The sequence below is a fragment of the Ceratotherium simum genome, chromosome 12, assembly GCF_057802395.1.
Source record: "Ceratotherium simum simum isolate JZ-2026a chromosome 12, ASM5780239v1, whole genome shotgun sequence".
Taxonomy (NCBI): domain Eukaryota; kingdom Metazoa; phylum Chordata; class Mammalia; order Perissodactyla; family Rhinocerotidae; genus Ceratotherium; species Ceratotherium simum.
Genome location: NC_141911.1, coordinates 31,896,489 through 31,916,764, shown reverse-complemented (window position 1 = coordinate 31,916,764; position 20,276 = coordinate 31,896,489). Strand labels below are relative to the sequence as shown.

Sequence of the window (20,276 nt, the reverse complement as noted above, 5' to 3'; positions counted from 1 at the left end):
TATGCAAAAAGCTTGAGGGGACACTCACCTGCATCACAATTTTCAGTCACAGTCCCTTTATACAGATGGTGGCTGAAGGAAATCTTGACATCTTCTCCTTCCATGTGAATGATCAAGAGACCAGTGGTTGTCCTAGCAGTTGGGACCCCTTGGTCCATAACTTTTAACTGCAGCCAGATTGGAAAATATTCTAAAGATGGGTTGTGCTGAAGTTGAATTTCTCCTGTATATTTATCAATAGAAAACATTGACTGAGTCTCTGCAAAACTGAAAATGACAGTTCCATTGGGCCCCAAGTCTGGGTCATTGGCTCTCAGAATGGCAGTTGTCTGGTTTGCAGGTGACTGGGAGGAAAGAAAAATTTCAAAGGGGTTCTGTTCCCAAACTGGAGCATTGTCATTAACATCAGTGACATAGACTGTTATAATTACTGTGGTGCTTCTCGAGCCCTGGATGCTACAGTCTCTGGCCACAGCCCTAAACGTATGCTGAGATCTGGCTTCTCGGTCAAGGGTATGGCCAGTTCTCAACGTGCCCGCCACAGGATCAATGGCGAATGCACTAGAAGCCTCATCCATCAGAAAATACTCAGTTTGCCCATTCAGGCCTCCATCCTTGTCCACAGCGGAGAGTACAAGAACCACTGTTCCCACTTGAGCATCTTCTCCCACGGAGGCCTGGTAATGAAGTGTGGGAAAGGAAGGGCTGTGGTCATTGTCGTCCAAAACTCTAACTTGCAGCTGCACTACAGAGCTCCTAGGTGGATCCCCCAGATCAGAGCACAGGATGACAAGGGTGAAATTGTTGACTTGCTCCCGGTCCAAAGCGCGAGTGGTTGAGAGTTCTCCTGACCTTTCATTAACAGCAAAGTACTCATCAGTATTTCCGTCTATTAAGGAAAACAAATTCAAAATTCATTTGAATTGAAAAGTAGCAGCCCTTTGCTAGCATATATATATATATATACACATATATATGTATTCAATGATTCATTTATTCAACAAATATTTATTTCCTGATTATTACATCCTAGCGCTTTTGTAAGTTCTCAGGCTATAACAGTGAACATGATAAAATCCCTACCCTCATGAAGTCTCTATTATCAAAGGATAAACAAAATAATATAATTCAATATCTATCTTAATTCAATCAATAATTAGACCATTGCTTTGACTGACTTGTGGCAGTATAGTTTTGTGTGCATTCACAACTTTTTATATTCATATATTTTTCCTCTTGAGAGGATTAAAATGTATGTTTTATTTTAAATAAAATATGGTAGGCAGGGATAAGAAGCAGCATATAATGTCCATTTTCAACCAAAAATTAACAGATTGACAGCAGTAATTTTCCCAAGTGTTACTCACTACAGATTGTATGTCAGTTACATTACTGGAACAAGTTCCTCTTCTACATTTCCATGGCACTTCGTGCGTGAATCGTAACACTCCTGTTAGACATAGTGGAATTCTTGTCTATTTCTTCCATAACACAAGCAAGAATAATGTTTTATTTTTCTCTGTATCCTTCAAAAAAATCTTCCCTTTACTATTGTCCATGTTACCAAGTGGAATAAAAATTAAAACTGAGCACAGGGACAAAAAGCTGTCAAAGACATTTCAAAGTCACCCACAAAATTAGTCAGGAAAAATGTGGTTCAATGACCTGCTGGCCATATTCTTAGATAAGGGGCATATTCTTAGATGAGGGGCATATTCTTTGATCAGGGGCACTATTCCCAATAGCGTGGGAATTTATTGGAGTCTGCCAGAGGCATATGGGGAAGAAGTGGAGCGGCATTCAGAGAAGACAACAGCCATGGGTGGTGCTGGGGGCTGAGGAGAAGGGACTCGTATTTGTATTTTGTTCATAAGACATGGTTAATTTGTACCAAACATAAGGATGATCAGAAAAACTATATTTCTGTGGCATTTGTGGTTGATAAAGCAATTCATTCACTCAGGAAACATTTAAGCAACACCTGTCATGTACCAACTATGTGCTGGATGCTAGGAATATGAGGAGAGTAAGACATGATCCCAGCCTCCGAGAGTTTACAGTCCAGGAAGAGAGGCGAGACAGTACCTGGATAGTAAAGTATAGTGTGAAAATCATACATACAGGGTGCTGGGAAGCACTGGGGAAGGGCACACAGTCCTGTGTTACGGTGGCCAGGGGATGCTTATGAGAAACAGTGACATCAAAACTAACTCCTAAAGGGGAGGTAGCCAGGCTACAAGTTTCAGAGAGAAGGAAGAGGAAAGGGAAGAGGAAAGAACCTGTGTGGAGTCCCAGGAATATGAGAAATTGATGGTTGCAAATGTTTTAGTGTGACTAGAACACAGGGTTCCCTGGATATTTGAGTGTAGAGGGTAGGGAGAGGGTTGGCAGTGGCGAAGACATGAATTGGGGAGATATGCAGAGGGTCAAATCATGAAGCAGTCTGTGTACACTGCTGTGGAGTCTATATTTTATCTTAAAATCTATGGGGGGCCTTGAAAGATTTTAGGCAGGAAAGTGTCATGAATCACATTTCTGTTTTAGAAAGAGTATTGGGCAGCAATGTCAAAGCTTGGTTAGAATATGGATATGGACAAGTTAGGAGGCTATTACAGTGAGCTACTTGAGTAACAAGAAGGTTCTGAAATAATATATGTACAGAAGATGTGGACACATTCCAAAGATATTAAGGAGGAAAAATAAGGAGAAAGGAAGGAAGGATTCAGGATCCTTCAATTTCGTTCATAGCAAAGACCTATTCAAGATTCTAAGTGGCAAATAAATAAAAATAAAGACCATTAATTGATTTTGGGGGCATATAACTCAGCAGGAGTTCAAGAACAAAGTGTTACTCCTGTAACAATAATCCTCCCATGTAAAATATGTGAACAAGGATCTTCAGTGCTTATATCTGTACCAAGATTCTTTTAAGTGCAAGTGGAGTAAAAAAGGCTGACGATCACAGGCAGGACTCTAGGAGAAGCCAGACCATGACAGGGTTGCATGAAAAGGGGGTGATGTTCAGATCAGTTTTGGAAACATTGACAATGTGATGCTGTTGGATATAAAGATCGGGTCCTTGAGGCTCTCAGGAAAAACTGTGAAACAATTTGAAACGGGAGGAAAAAGATAAGTGAGTGCCCGGGGTTAAAAAAACAAAGATTAGCGAGTCTCCAGTGTGGTTTTGCCATCAGTTTATTCCACCTTCATTGTCTTTCAGCTATTTTACCACTTTGTAAATTGTGGAAAACTGATAATAATGCAAATGATCTTGCCCAGAGAAATGCGAGGTAATCGTGTCTGGTGGACCGCCAATGATTATTGTCCTGCAGACTGTCTGCATTTCAGAATTCTTTATTTCCTTTATATGTGTGTGTTTGTTTCTTGGAATTCTCCTTGAACTGATTTTAACATCATTTTGGCTCATTCATTAATTAATAAGTAAATGAAAGTATTTGGCAGTTGTTAATTCTATATTTGTATGAGAGTCATTACTTTACTCGTAAAAAAAAGTCCTTTAACAGGACTTAGATCTAAGATGCAGATAAAGATAGGGAGATATTGGGGTACCAATGGCAGCTGAAGACAGGGACTGGATGAAATGACCCAGTAAGAGTGTGTCTACGAGGAAAGAAAAAGGATAAGCATGAAGACCAGGGAACTCCAAGTCAGAGGACCACTAGCAGAACAAGGACCTTGGGAAGGTTCATCTAGAAGGATCAGAAGAAAGTGGCTTTCTGAAGTCAAGGTGGGAAGGACTGAAGTCAAGAAGGATCAGGAGAAAGTGGCTTTCTGAAGTCAAGTGTCCAGGGTCTGGTGCACAAAGGCACAAGCAGTATAATTAAATTAAGAACTGAAAAGGATCCATTGGATTTAGCAACACCAAGATCCTTCGTGTCTTTTGTAAGGGTAGTTTTGGTGGAGTGACTTCAGTGGAACACATATGGTAGAGGGCTAAGGAATGAAAAATTGAGGCTTGCATTTTGTATGCCTTTGGGTTTTTTCCCCAGTAATTCATATTTATTGTATTTTATAAAAGTATCAGTCACAACAGATGGGAAATTTAATAAAATACAAACCCTGGTCCTTAACCACAGATAGTTTGAGAAGTTCTGGAAAATAGGTGTAGTTTACAGCGGAGAAAAACTATCTATTTCACTGCAACAGATGGGAAAGAGGTAAGAATTGGGTTTATTTATATGTTAGTTTAAGGGAGTATCATTCTTCGAGATGATAGTATGATAATACATATAAACATTTAAAATATATATTCCCTTGAATATGATAATTTCACTTACATTTCTCATAAGGAAACAATTGGATGTGTTGTTCAGTACAGCTTTTTTATAATAGTAAGCTGTTCAATATCTAAATGACCATAAAAAGGGCTGAGTGTAATAAATGATGTTATATGTATGAATGAGACATCATTAGAAATGCTAGTATATATGTAGGTTCACTGACATGAAAGATTTACACAGTATATTAGTTTAAAAAATGAGGTAACAGGGGCTGGCCCAGTGGTGTAGTGGTTAAGTTCGCATGCTTCGCTTCGGCGGCCAGGGGTGTGCAGGTTTGGATCCCAGGCGTGGACTTACACCACTCTTCAAGCCATGCTGTGGCGCCATCTCACATATAAAAAAATAGAGGAAGATGGGCACAGATGCTGGCTCAGGGACAATCTTCCTCAGCAAAAAGAGGAAGATTGGCAACAGAAGAGGCTAATCTTCCTCACCCTTCCCCCCCCAAAAATATGAGGTAACAAACTAGCATATGTAAACTATCCAATATGTTTAAAATTCACTGAGGTTCATGGAAAAGTGTTTTTCAAAATATTAAATTCGTTATCTCTGCAAGATATGAGATTTTTTGAGTTAGTACTTTTGTTTTTCATAAATTGTATATATATTCTACAACAATTACATATCATTTTTAGAATTAGGGGAAAAGGCAATAAAGCTATTTTCATTTTGGAGTAAATGAGTGACACAAAGAAAACGTAGCTTGGTTATAGAATTTTTGGCAAATAGAGAGCGATTGCTTCCGAAGCTAGTCTTAAAACCATTTTTAAAAGACCATAAAGCAGCTTCTCCTCATCAGAAGCAGTCTCTGAAGCAGTACTCTCTCTTCATCTCTTATCGTTTCATGTGCTCTCTGACATATGCTGAAAATCGGATTCTTCAATCACTTTTTTTAGGTGAATAAGATGTGGCTCTCTCAACTGACCACGCTAATGCTAAAGTTATTCTGTCAGAAATCCTTATGCCTCTGATAAGGGAGCAACATCACAAAATTATCCTCTAGGGTAGAAGTTCCTAAAGACCTCAATCTGCGGGCTATAGTTGTAGATCTGAAGGGTTACAATGGTCTTCAGATCTGGGTATTTTTTGTCTACTGATGTCCTCTAGGTTCCATTTTAGAAAGGCCTGAAAAATCTGGATCCAAAATAATAAAAATAAGCGATATGAAAGAACAAAAGTAGAAAAAAGCTGTCTGTTCCATCTGTACATCCACTGATGATAGTATAGAAAAATTCACAAGAGTTGTTGACAGCAGATTTTTAAAGAATTTGGCAGGCAGTGGTTCAGGGTGGCTGTGGGAAGGAGGTAGAGAGGAAACCCGTGGCGCCAATCAGTCCTTACTGGGTGTGTATTTTGTAGACACTGCAATAGACGCCAAGTACAGAATAATCACCACACAGTGTGTGTCAGCTCAGTCGGTATCTTGGGGGGAATTTTAATAAGGAAAATACTTACCAATTATGTGATACTTGACAGCTCCATTATTGCCAGCATCCCTATCAGAGGCCAAAACAGTGTAGACAACCCCTGGCTCTTGGTTTTCCAGAATCTCAATGTCATGACTGGGGACAATAACCTCCGGTGCGTGATCGTTTTCATCCTCCACAGTACAGCGAATTGTTGTGGTGCTGGACAATGAAGGGACTCCCCCATCTCGTACAAGTACTGACACGAAATAAAAGATGGCAGATTGTGGCCATTAATTCATACCCAAAATATATAGCCCTAACCAGACAGTATCAGACCCAACTAACTGGGTAGCACTGGGTCAATAATATTTAATTTAAAGATACCCATTTGAAATGTAAAATGTCACCAGTAAACCTCTGCTGCCTATTTGTTTGTTTGTTTAGCATAGTCAAGAGATCCCTTACCTTGAAGGGTGAAGACTTCCTGAACTTCTCTGTCAAGTGTGGTGGTTGTCACTACCTCTCCAGTGTCAGGATTTATCTCGAACAACCCAAATGAAGCACCTGGCATGATTTCAAACTGAAGCTTGGAATTGATTCCTTATGGAAAATATAAAGGAAAACTTAGCAATTATCTCTTTGGAATCCGTCTCTCTGTTTTCCTATTCTTTTTTAATCAATATGTTAGGCCATAGATGAAAAAGGTAAGATGCTTAAACAACATTCAAATTAAGGTTAAAAAGAAAACAAAAAAACAAAATAAAAACAACTCTTTTGGCTGTTCTTGCTAAATAAAAGCCTCCTCGGTTTAAATGCTTGATTTTCAAAAGTCTTATGAGACTTCCCCACTGTGAATGCTTAAGATTTTTTCCTTCCCATAAAAAATTTCTTATGAGTGTGCAACCTTACAACATATTCCTAATTACTCCTTCTAACACCCCTGATTGGGATTTAATGATATAATTGTAAGCTTGCAGGGCAAATGACATTTTCTGTAGGTGGACCCTCTACTTAAAAGCTTGTGCTCAGTTATGGTGCTCCGTTAATTCTCCAGTGCAGGAGGCGAGCGTGTAGAGTTGCTTATATGCGTATTTTGTTCATTTTGTTTTCCACTTAGTATTCAGTCTCCTATCTGGAGTGAGAAATATGGAACCACATTATCACACATTTTGAAAAGAATTCTTCCCATGTTTTTGTGGTTTCATTTCTCTCCTGCAAAAGTATCATGTCATTTCCATCATTGGTTATGAAGATCCTTCATACCATTAACTGTACTGAGTTTGTCCCATGCCATTGTAGCTTATTTGCACTTTACACATTCCTGTCAATCATTTTCCTATGTTCTTCTCTTAACTGACAAGAATCTAGATACAGATACAGTACTTTGAATATAGGATGTTATACTTTAATAAAAGATGAAATACTGTTCTTTGGCCTTAACAAAAAAAAAAAACTTCAGTAACAATTTCCATCTTACCAGTCTTAAAAAGTAAATTTTCATTCCATTATTATCTAGTAGATATAATATAGAACTGAGTGCTGGAAGGAATAGAATATAATGCTAGTTTTATATAAGAATAAATATACATGTCTTCTTACTATGTCACTTGAAAGAGAAAAGATATTTGAGATAATCTGCAGGCATTTTAATGACCTTGAGAAAAAAGTCTAATAAGATAGGATCAATATATTTGATATGGTATGGTCAGAGGTCACCAAAAAATTTCATTCTATCATTAGGCATTAGGCATATTATTTAATTAAGGATTACTTATTAATCATAGTGATTACTTTGATCTCATCACGATCACATAATCTCTTCTATAGCCCAGACCGAATTTCTAAAAATTCCAGGTTGTTAAAGTTTGTTATTCCTGCTTATCTCTTCCTACATTATGAAAATGAGAACAATACCATCTTACATCTACTTTCCTTGTTCCTCAAATATTTGATGAGCAAAATTAGGTGCCAGCATAGTGCTGTTCACCAAAGCGACAGTGGTGAATCAAACACGTATGGCCTATGCATTCACGGTGCTTACACGGAGAACAGCACCTTTTAATTTTTGAACCTTTTATTTTTAAAATAAATTCACTCATTTATTACATGATTTTAGTATACATTATACACAATATTATATATTATATATTGTATTATATATAATACATTTTTAATTCCCAACATTTGTCAAACCTAGAAAATGTCTTCAAATGTTTAAACATAAACTCAAATCTTTGTTTCCCTTCCTCCCATTGTTCCCATTCTTCTCTAATGTGCTCTACCATGGTACCCAATATTTCCAGGACTTTTTAGAAACTTTCGGATTTTATTATTTCTATTACTCTACATAGCTTTTATCCCTAAGATAGCAATCCACTCACCTTCAAACCTCCTAGTACATTATCAAGGATAAATAAGACCTTTATTTATAACTGTAGTTTGCATACATTTTCACACTCCAAGCCACACCCTTCATGACTTAAACAATGTGAAATAAATTTAAAGTGTTTTACTATGGCTCTTTTAGAATTCAATTAGTGCTTTGCTTCTTCTTCCTTATACCCTTATAATCTTCCAGAACGAACACAGCATCATCAAACTGAAGAACTAACAAAATAAAAATAAAATAGAGATTATTTAGTCTAATTCCATCACCTTACTAAGCAAACTGGAAATCTGGATCTGAAGATATTCAGTGATATACTTACGACACACACCTAGTGAAGGATGTGTGTGTATGCCCATACGTGCACACATACATGTATATAAGCTCTTAGATCTCAAGACCTACAATCTCATGACCTCTTAATTTCTCCCACTCTAGGATGCCCCTCCTCAATTCATTTCTTTCCCTATTCAGTCCAGATCCATGAACTATCACTCAGCAACCTTGCAGATTTCCTCAGGTCCTATGGCATTTTGCCAAAGATGTCCAGCAAAGCCTCAACCCGGGATCATTCCAACCCGACATCTTTCTGTCCTCCTTGAATATCCAGCAGATAACTGGGGCTGGAGACAATTTCACAACTGCATAGATTGAAGCCACTGAAACAATCTGGCAATCTTTCCAAGTCTCCTTGGTCACCCCGCTCCCATTCGTGTCTCCTACCAGACCACTTCCTGGCTCATTCTCACAGATCATTCCCCTTCCTATTTCCCAGAGAAAAAGGAGGCATTGAGAAAGAATTCCCTCAACGTTCTGCATCTATACTCAACCCCACCTCCTGCTTTCTGTCTCAAATGGCAGAAGTAATTCTTCAATACTGTCTCTTGGAATTTTCCTGTCAGTTCTAGTCTTTCTCATTAACTTTTTTTCTCAAATTATATTCTTTCTAGCTACAAGAATCAAGATTTTTTTCTGTCTAGTTACAGCCAAGCTCCTTTAAAAAATGCTATCCATTCTCTGCAACTAGCTTGAAACCACTGGCATATCTAGCTACTCTTTCTACAGTTACCAAGGACCTCTAGTTATAAAATCTACTGGCCACGTCTTCTCTGTGGCTTCAGATATTGCTGACTGATGTTACAAAAGGCAGAAAGGAAGGAATAAAGGTGGGGGGTGGGGAGGAGAGAAGGCAAAAGGGAAAGAAGGAAGGAGAGAAAAATTCATTCTACCTCCCTCCCAATCCACTGGCTTCAGTTTCCGCCCATAAGCAGATGACAACCATGTGTCTACACTGAGCTCCAGTTGCTCCGTTCATATTTGGTTATTTCATTCATTCATTTATTCAATGCACATTTGCTGAGTGCCAGGCACTGGAAACATACCACTGAGTGAAAAGTAATTATTTTGGTCTTCAGAGTTCCCCTCTAGTGGGGGAGACAATTCAATCAATGAATTATAGACAGTGTGGTAGAATATATGAAATCACTGAGGATGTGGATCAGGGAAGACTTATCACAGGTAGAAAGTTTGTTTATTAATTACCTCACTCAATAAACAGAGAGAGTGATAGTAGGTGCCAGAGTACCATGCCACGTGCTAAGAATACACCTGCTAGCAAGAAGACAAATTCTCTATCCTCACACTGCTTACAGTATGGCACTGGATACAGATAAGTAAGTAGGCAATTACAATTCCACATGGTAAGACATGACCAGGTAAGTATGAGTTGCCTTCTGCACAAGCTGGATTTAACAGGTAAGAGGGAAGAAAGAATGTTTGAATGCATTCAAAACTAAATCTAAACACCTTACCACAGTCTACAAAATCCCATATGATATGGGCTCTGCTGATTTCCCAACCTCGTCTCATGTACTCACTCCCTCACTATATGCCTGGCCCACTGGCTTCCCTTCTGTTCTCTGAACACTCTAAATTTCTTTCTGCCAGGGTCTTAGTAGTTTCTGTTCCTTCTGCCTGCTCGTCTGTCAGTTCTTTACATGATGTACTAGTTATTAAACTATTGCATCTCAGATCGAAAGCCATTCTTCTCTACTCTGCCCTGCGATGCTGGAACTGGAGATCTGCAAACCACAGTTCTCCACGGCCCAGACTCCCTCCGAGGGTCTGCCATAAAGGGATGCTGGAGGGAGACTGAAAGTCAGAAGAAGAAATGGGACATCCTTCTTCCTGTTTGCTTACCGTCCCTATCAGCAATGCCCTTTCGCCTGGCTGCAGCAACTGCTCACAGCTTTCAGTCTCCTTGGGCATTCCCAGAACCAGGTTCCACAAGATCCTTTCTCTCATTTTCTTCTGGGTTTTGATAATCTTGACCTCTTCTCCTTGTTTCTCAATACTAGGGGTGGTAGCTTCTTCCTACAGTTTTTTTTTCTTGGGTTACTTCAGGATTCTTTTTTTGCTTACTCAGCCTTTCAACACCAGTAGCGTAACATCTGGTTTTCTTGACTGCACCTGACTGATACAGTACTTGGCACCAAGAGTGGGTTCCAGGTATCAGGGATTCTGTGTTGCATTTGGTTATGTCTTTGGCCTTGAATGCATTGCTGAGTTCCTTGCCAATGGGAAATGGAATACTAGTAATTCATCACTTCAACTGATAAATCATGATCAATTAAATTATCACCTGTGTTCGATTGCGATGAAGTGACTATTAAAGGACTCAAATACCTTAGAGGATCAAATGGTGCTCACTTTGACCATATAAGAGTAAAAAGGAATGTGATGTGAAATGGTTGTTTCTGAAGGCACTAAGAAATTACAGAAAGAAAATTACAAGCTGAGGCTTTGAAATTCGCAGCTCAGTCACAGTTAGGAAACCAGAAACCTTCTGTGGGAGCCCTAAAACTAATCTCCCTGAAGATCGGACCCAAATTGAGTGGCAGATACAAGAGGTAAATTCTTGCAAGGGGATGCCTATCCGCTTGAAGACCTGTAGCTATAGTGAGATCTCAATATTTTGCAGGGAGTCACATGCAATATGACTCAGTCAGAGAGAGCTTATAGTTTCAAAAGAATAGCAAGATTTTTCTATATTATATTGGAACAAACCTGGGGAATATGTGTAGAAATCATTTCTAAGGATGTGAGACCCCGAAACATAAAATATAATTTTGGTTTAGGCTGGATTTATTGATATGGTGTGCTTATCAGAGATTCTGAATTTAATGTGTTAGCTCATATAGTTCCGTCTCTTGACAGTTTCTTTGATTGGTTGGATTCAATAGCGGCCTATTATCACTGAGGCTGAGATGCCAGATCCTCCCTTGCATGTTATAAAGAATCTAAAAGTTTAAGGAAATGGGAACGTTAGGATGCATTTAGCATGCATGACATGCCCACCACCCTCCCCCCAACTACATTTCCCAAGACTTCAGAAGACTCTTCCTTTGTAAAGACACTGGGAAAGACATTGGTTAGTGGGACATCAGCAGTCTTTAAAAACTCTATGGTAGGTGCTCTCTGTAGGCTGTGGATGATGGTGCCACTGGTCCTGGGGACCACCTTTTGAGAACCAACACTCTATACCAACTTGTAAGGACTATCAGAAGTGATTTGCTTTCACCCAGCAGGAACAACATTGCATCATTATAAAAACTCTTCCACCATTGGCCATCATCTACTCGGCAAAGATAACGATCCTCCTAGCATCCAATAGAACATTACATCAATCCACTACATTGATGACATCATAATTCAATCTGATGACCAGAAAGTAGCAAGTAACTTAGATGTCTTAATTAGACATGTGTGTTAGAACAGCTGGTAAACTACAGCCCACTGGTCAAATTCAGCCTGCCCCCTGCTTTTGTAAAGTTTTATTGAAATGCAGTCACACTCATTTCTTTATGTGTTATCTGTTCCTTCTGTCTTGCTACAATGTCAGAGTTGAGTTACAGAGACTGCATGGTTCACAAAGCCTAAAATATTTACTATCTCACCCTTTTTGCAGATCCGTGTCCTAGAATAAAAGGTAGGAGAGTGACAGGAGTTGAGGACAGAAAGGAAAGTTAAAGTCACTTCATAAAATGCCAAGTTGTTAAGCTAAAAGAGATAGAACTTTATCCTCAAAACTATGGGGAATTGATAAAGAGTTCTGACTGGAGAGTGCTATTTTCAGATTTACTTTTTAGGAAGATCATTTTTCATATAAATGATCTCAACTGTAAAACGCCCACACAACTCAGACATTTGTAACAAATATATGATCATGCCTGGTTGACTGAATGAAGGAATAAATAAATGAATGAATTCTGAAGAGTGAAGGCAACTTAAAGCAGCTTATGTCATAGTTGTTCCAGTTTCTCAGATCATATAGTCAAAAACATTTACTGAGTCCGTATGTCATAACGTGCACTATCCTAGGGACCTAGGATAAAAGTGTATAAAACATGGCCTGAATCCATGAGAAGTTCAGAGTCTAAAGGGCAGGCAGACAAATAAACAATTACACGATTATAATACCATGTATCAAATGAAATAAGAAATACATCAAAGTTTGAACAGTGTTCATCTCTGGGTGAGTGAGGTTATGTGTGGTCCTTATTCTTTTTTTCTGTTTACTATTTCATTAATTCTAAGACACATTTCCCCCCCACATTTTAACATTTCTGAGGTTAGATGCATCTTACAACTAATGGTGTCTTAGATTTGAGGAAATAAATGAAATACTGTCATGGCAGTGTTTCTCCCTTGGTCCAAGTGTAGGCTGTTGGGTGTGGTGGTATATCCAGTGTGAGATATTTTCCAGGAAATCAGATGTAGACTTTATTCCAGATAAACCCAGACAGAGATTACATTTTTGTGGAATAGAGAATAAGATTTCATTATAGAACTCCAAAGATTTCAATATAGAACATTTTTGGATGGCAATGTACTGTTAAATTATTTTATATTCACCACTATTCAGCAAATGTATCAGCCAGGAGTGAGTCACCTTCGGGGGGGGGGGTCACCCTTTCCTCCCAGGACTGGGGGAGGGGTGCCCTGGGGGTGGATCTTTTCTAACTACCAATGAAGCTCTTGTAGGTGGCACCAAATGCTGTAGCAGTTTTAATATCTTAGTTAAAACCTGGTAGTTGTTTTTCCCTTCTAATACAAGAAAATACTCCTGTTAGAACTAGTGTGAGTCATACATCATAAACATTCAGTGCTTGAATTCTCATGGGTTTTGAATGCCAAACAACACTGTAGGCTTACATTTTTAAAAACTGCATTATAGAATGCTGGAAAACATATGTCAAGCTTTCTAGTATTAAGTAATGCCATAGTATTTTTAAAAATATATACTATAAAGTAAACCATTCATAAATTCCAGTGTGATGCCAGTTATGTTAAAATCTTGACTATGTCATTTAATTCTTTTGCATAATCCTTTTTCATTGTTTTAACCCAACAACCATACAAGCAAAAAAAAAAAAAATAGATTGAGGGAAAATATGTTCAAAAGCACATGCATACACAAAAATTCACATGCATTTACATAACCACTTGCTTAAGAGATCTGGCCTCCACTGAGATTTCCAGGAAACCAAAATTCTCTCCAAAACACATGAAGGTACATGAGACTCATGAAGATGCTAATGTGTATTTCAAGCATCCATAAATGGCAAACCAAAAAAACCAGTTTTGCATCTAAATTCTCCATCTGACAAACCATACTCCCTAGAATAACGAAATTTCAATTCAGTTGTAAGGACGGTAACACATCACAGACTATTCATTCTAAATGAAAATAACAGTGACACTAGGCAACTTGACAGTAAAAATAGGAAAGTATATTTATGGTAATCATCTTTAGTTGATATATGAAAAACTTGAGAGAAATTCTTTTCTCTTTCTTTAAATATTAAAGCAAATAAATCCTTTTAGTAGAGTCCATTATAAAAAATAAAATTAATAAAATAAAGTAAGGTGGGAAGAGGAAGCATTTTACATACTTTATTGATTGCTAAATCTCACAACATCAGTGACAGGTTCAGCCTATGTCTGTGTACTTTGGGAAGTGGTGTCTGTGTGGCTCCATTTACCTCAGAGAATGCTCTCAGAGAATTTCACTGAACTAGAATTATTGTGAAACACAAGGCATATGTGTATCCTCCATTGTTTCTATCACCCTAAAAACCATACTGCCAGAAATGTGCTAAATAAATTCTTTAAGCACAGGTTGGGACAAGCAATTGTTAGCACTCTCCAGTCATGTGTAAGAAAAACTATTTGATCACACTGCCCCACTCTGGTCAAAAGAGAAAAAATTAAGTTAGCCTTGAAAGTTTTGTAGCATCACATACAAATTCATGTAAAATGCATTTCATTGAAAGATGATGTTTTCCAAAAGGGCAAAGCATCTAAATGGTATATAATTTAGTTTAAAAGCTCAAAAATGTATCTTTTACCCCTTTGATGAAGAAGTTAGGAGGAAAATGTTATTATTAACACTATTATTTCCATAGAAACATGTAATACAATTCTTGCAAGAAAAGAACAAAATATTATACTGATTATGTAATGCCACTTGGTATATACAAATGTAAATTGAAAAAGACTGGCTTATTAAACTATTCGTATTAATTCAGATGGGAAAATTCAGCATATGCTGTTAGTGGCAAATACTTCACTGGAATTTTTATAATTACTCTGTTTAAAATAAAAACAGAATATTATTAAAGTTACTGAACTTTAAATGCCAGAAAAGTCACAGCAATACTGAAGAGCAATTCTAAGAAATTTACTGCCTAGCCACATAACTGTTTACTTCAAAGTCATTTGTCTGGACACAGTGTTGATATTAGTAATATTAGTAATAATAGTACTGATGGAAGTTAACATTTATTGACCATTTATTGTGCCAGACACTGGTCTCAGCTCTTTACAGGTAGTAACTCATTCATACTCATAACAGAACTACAAATTAGGCTCTATTATTATCCCCATTTTACAGATAAGCAAACAGAGAGGACTAGTAACTTGTCCAAGGTTACACAGCTTAAGAAGTGGTAGTTCTAGGATGCAAATCCAGGCAGTCTGACATCAGCATCTTCTCTCTTCCATTATGCTACATATAGAGGAAAGAAAGAACTATTTGCCTTCCTGTACTCAATGTATCTATCTATTACACTCTGCAAACAATGTGATACCTTGTCTATACTTCTGTTTATTATCATGATCAAATCCATAAATTGTATATTAATTAGGTAAGTATCATTCTGCTATAAATATTAAAGATCAATACAAACAAATGTTATATAAAATCACACTATTATGTTTACATGTGTATGTGTTTTTATGTGTATGCTAATTTAAGAGGTATTAGAAGTTTGAGATAACTAGCAACTGTGTTTTATTTTTCTGGGCCATAAGTAGTTTAAATTATGTCCATTTTTTTATCATTAACTACCTAGTTTCTATATTTGTAAATTACCTGAGTCTCTGTCCAGAGCTTCAACCCTTGTGACAAACTCTCCTGGATTTTGGTTTTCTTTAACTGAAGCTTCATACACGTGCTGCTTAAATACTGGTGCCTCATCATTTACGTCAAGAACAGTAATTGTCAAAGTCTGGGATGAAGAAAGTGCTGGTACGCCATCATCCAGTGCCAGAAGGGTCAGAATGTGCTGAGTTTTTATTTCATAATCCAATGGACAAGTTGTAGTTAGTAAGCCTATTTTGAAAGAGAAGAAAACAATATGTACTAAATATTCTTTAGAGAAGTCACACTTACTCTACCTACGTCTAACTTACCTAACTTGATAAAAATTCAGAAGCTTTCTTTGTTAAAGAATAAATCTTACTAAACCAACTTTACATTTATATATTATCCAGAATAAAAAGAACATTTTTAGTCAGAAAAATCATCCTAACAAATTATAAGGATGAATGAGAATTCAGAAATAATCTATCATATACCATTACCTACTGAAAGGATTCCCTCAAAATTATTTATCTATCCAACATCTACCTTCATTTAAAAAATTATCTAGGTTCTAACAGTATACATCTTTATGTCAAATAACAATTCATGTTTAAAACTGACCAAGTTACAAAATGGTGAGTATGGCTACATTCTTTAAAATATTTAGTTTTTGTTAAAGAGTTATGGTCTCTTTATACTACTCTCAGTTAACTGTCTTTTTTTATGAACAAAAAATAGTAAAGACTTTATAACTCAGACAATAAACTTCATGAATAAAACATGTCTCCATCCTACCACCATTTAAGCATGTAACTCATTTAAGCAAAGTTTTATAGAGACTTGCACATATATAGCTGTTACATGATTCCAATTGTCACATTTTTTCTTTTAGGATTGCTGTTTGCTTCTCTAACACATGCTCATCCTATAAGAACTTTTCTTCAAATACTTAAAGAGGTTTATGGATTCAGATTTTATAAAATGGTTTTTCAATAATTACTTATCACTTTACACTTCACAGCCAAAAGCCACTGAAAAACTCACTATGTCTTCTTTATAAGAAAGAGGAGCCTTGTGAGAGAAAAAACAGCCCATCTCTTATGAATGCATTCAGCAATTATCATTTTATGTCTTTGAAAAATATCTCAACTGAAAGAGCCACTGCGATTGTTCAAGATTCATGAAACCTATACTACTGAAGACAAAATTCTAATTTTATGCATCTTCTTTAACAATCTGAAATAGACCTTCCTTAACCATTTTGGAAAACATTTTAAATATTGTTGAAACAGGTCCTTGGAGACCCCAGCTCTAACAGAAATCAGCAACTGGATCTGGACTATCTCTCTGTCAGCTGGGCTTTTAGTTGGTGTTCATGCATGCCTCAGAATGGAACCATATGTACAGGATTTAATAAATATTTTGATGAAATTTTCCAACAGCATACAGCCAGACTATAATCATGACTTCCAAATCTTACACATTCAATTCCATTCCAAATAATGCTCTTACTAACAGTTGGGCCAAATGGTATACATCTGAGATTTTTTTCTAAGGCTCATGCAGAAATGACTTTATTTTTTAGAGAATGAGACGGTAGTCCATCTCTTCAATATCTCCTGAAAATCAAGTTGAGGGAATTTCATTTCCAATTTCACGACACTTTGGACATGTAATCGTCCATCAAACCACATCAAAATTTTTAGTAGATGTTATCTGGCAACATGGTGACAGCAAGACAAGTGAGTGACATTTCTGCAGAGTACTTACAGTGAATAAATGCTTCTGCAAAAAATAAAATGTTACAATTGATGTGAGAAGTAAGGATCTTAATGTCCAAATCAGTCCAACCATTTAAAAACACATTATTTCCAACTACTTATAATTGTATGTTTGCATGATCTTAAAAATAAGTTTCCACACTAAGGTCTTTGAATAATGCTGCTGTTATTTTACCTTGACTCACTTTTGGTACCATCTCCTACCCTGTGAGGACCCACAATGGGGGCAAACAAGTTTACTACTGTATATTCATCCCAAGAGATGTGAGCTAGCTACAAAGCATAGTCAACATTAACAAACAGGCCAGCTACAATTGGTTTTCTGAATACAACCTCTGTGCTTATCACCTATTATCAGTTAAACAATAAATCAAGTCAAATTTCTTCAAAGCATAGGCATCTTGAGAACTATCATTTTAACAGAGGAAAATGAAAAAGATAAATTTAAGCAGGTGATCAGAGGCTTTAATTGACAATGACATATACGGTACCTGATGACTCATCTAGCATAAAGGCCATGTTTTCGTTTCCTGAGAGGATGCTGTATGTTACTGTTCCATTCCTTCCTTCATCTGGATCTTGAGCAGTTATGTGGTGCACCAAGGAGCCCACCCTGGCATCCTCTTTGATATGGGCGAAGGAGAAAGACATAAAAGTGGGGCTGTGGTCATTTACGTCCAAAATCACTACCTTTGCCATCAAGGATCTGAATCGCCGGTCTGTCACATTCACAGCCTGATCAGATGCAGTTACTGTCAGGACAACAGTCGGAACGCTCTCTCTATCAAGGGGGGATGCGGTGACTAATGTGCCAGATGAGGGATGGATGAGAAATGGATTCACTCCAGGGTGGTGGGATTCAATGAAGTATTGTATTCGACTGTTCAAAAAACTGCCATCGCCATCTTTGGCATTGAAAACATGCACCAGAGTTCCTATGGGGACATTCTCTTCTATGCTTATCACAATGAACTCATCCTGGAAAGAAGGAGAATGGTCGTTTTGATCTTCCACATCAATACTAAGGAAGACTGTGCTATTCAGGGGAGGAATTTTGCTATGGTCTTTAGTAACCACCCTGAAAAGATAATGAGATGTCATTTCATAATCCAGTTCCTTAGAAAGGAAGAAGTCCCCTGTCGAGCTGTCAATTTCAAAGTGGCCATCCTTGTCATCTGCAGCAATACTAAAATGTAATTTTCCATTATGATGTTGGTCAAGATGATCAGGTGACTTTTTTAAGCTCATTATTTTTGCAGGCTTCAAGTTTTCTGGTATAACCAAATGTCTAATACTCTGAGAAAGGATAGCTCTCCCTTTGGACAGTGGTATCACCTGAAATAAGAATAAAAAGGGGCTGTTAATTTGGGATATTTTTAAACAGTTGAATCAATACATGTTACAATATTATTTTGGGAGGTAATTCTTTCCATTTGTGTGATATACATATGTTAATTAGTGAGAAAATGTGTTTTTATATTATATAATTCCAATGTGTCTCTGAAGATTGAAAATTGCATAATATCTGGTAGATAAGAGAATAAAGAATTTTCCACTTCTCTGTTTGTCGTAATGTGTGAAATGATAGTTTGGTGAGACAATGCTATAGTTAAACTGAACTGTAGCCTTGTGATTCTTCAGTGGGAATATGGGATAGCTAGTTCTCCAAATTGCTCTAAATCCTAGAGACCAATATATCCATAATGACAACATCTGTGTACACTTTTGTATCATGTGTCTTTGTTTATCTGAAATTAGAGACTTGAGGTATTACAATATAGAATTTTCTTCTAACTCACATATCCTCAATCAGTAAAGAATATAATTTGGAAACAGAACTCTTGGGGATATATATTCTTGATTATTATGCATACTGATATTAATATTACTGATTATCATGTGCATGAACAAAGAAATCTAGCTATGTGCAGTCATGTTACTTTTGACTGGTTGGTATAATTTTTGCCTACTACGAAGACTTCCATCAACTTCTTTCCTCATTATGATTATAATATGGATCTTAAAATATGGATCTTAAATGATTTTTCTAAGTTTAAAAATAATTACAAAGCACTATGTGACTTATTATCGGCCATTTGTTTACATACAAGTTTCTCCTGCAAATTTACCAGGTCCTTAATATTTGGAAAAAGTAAGAGAAAAGACCATTTTTGTTCTTCATGAACAAAGAGACATAAATGCCCAAATAGTGATGAGGGTTAATATCTTGTCAGGAACCGTACAAAGTTAAAAAGTTATTTGAATCGAATCATTTCTCAAGTGCTAATAAAAAGGCACACATATATTTGCAATGCTTTCTAAAAATACCATTCATGCATTTAATGTATCTTCACTCTTTGTATAAAAATCAAACTAAAACTTCAGAACATCCTTCCACATTTTATGGTGATGACGAAACATTACCTGAATATTAAGAACTGCCTGTCCTTGAAGGGGAGCTGCTCCCTGGTCTCTGGCAATTACAGTCATCCTGTAGGAAGGTCTAGAATCATATGCAAGTCTTGTGGTCGTTCTTATTTCACCATTGTTGGCATCAATCTTGAAGTGATCAGAACCATCTTCTATACACACACACACACAAAATTAAGAAATTAATGTTAATTGACAATGCAGAAAATAGAGAATTAATTAATCCAAATGTCATCTGTGATCATTTGGAAGATTTATTTGCCTTAAGCACTGTGAGTGTATAAACATAAAAATACTACTAAAAATGTAGATAAGAAACATAACAGGTCCGGCCCCGTGGCCTAGTGGTTAAGTGCGCGCGCTCCGCTGCTGGCGGCCCGGGTTCGGATGCTGGGTGCACACCGACCCACCGCTTCTCCAGCCATGCTGAGGCCGCGTCCCACATACAGCAACTAGAAGGATGTGCAACTATGACATACAACTATCTACTGGGGCTTTGGGGAAAAATAAATAAATAAATAAAAATTATTAAAAAAAAAAGAT

General features: G+C 37.1%; 1 protein-coding gene across 1 annotated transcript in view; it reads right to left on the bottom strand.

Annotated features, from left to right (window-relative positions):
• DCHS2 (dachsous cadherin-related 2) overlaps window positions 1-20,276 on the bottom strand; it is a 140,699-nt gene that overhangs the window by 63,880 nt on the left and 56,543 nt on the right. The window contains 6 exon segments of the mRNA XM_087437260.1: window positions 29-889; window positions 5,757-5,966; window positions 6,176-6,310; window positions 15,532-15,771; window positions 17,795-18,638; window positions 19,728-19,885. Coding sequence (XP_087293386.1) covers window positions 29-889; window positions 5,757-5,966; window positions 6,176-6,310; window positions 15,532-15,771; window positions 17,795-18,638; window positions 19,728-19,885 — 2,448 coding nt within the window.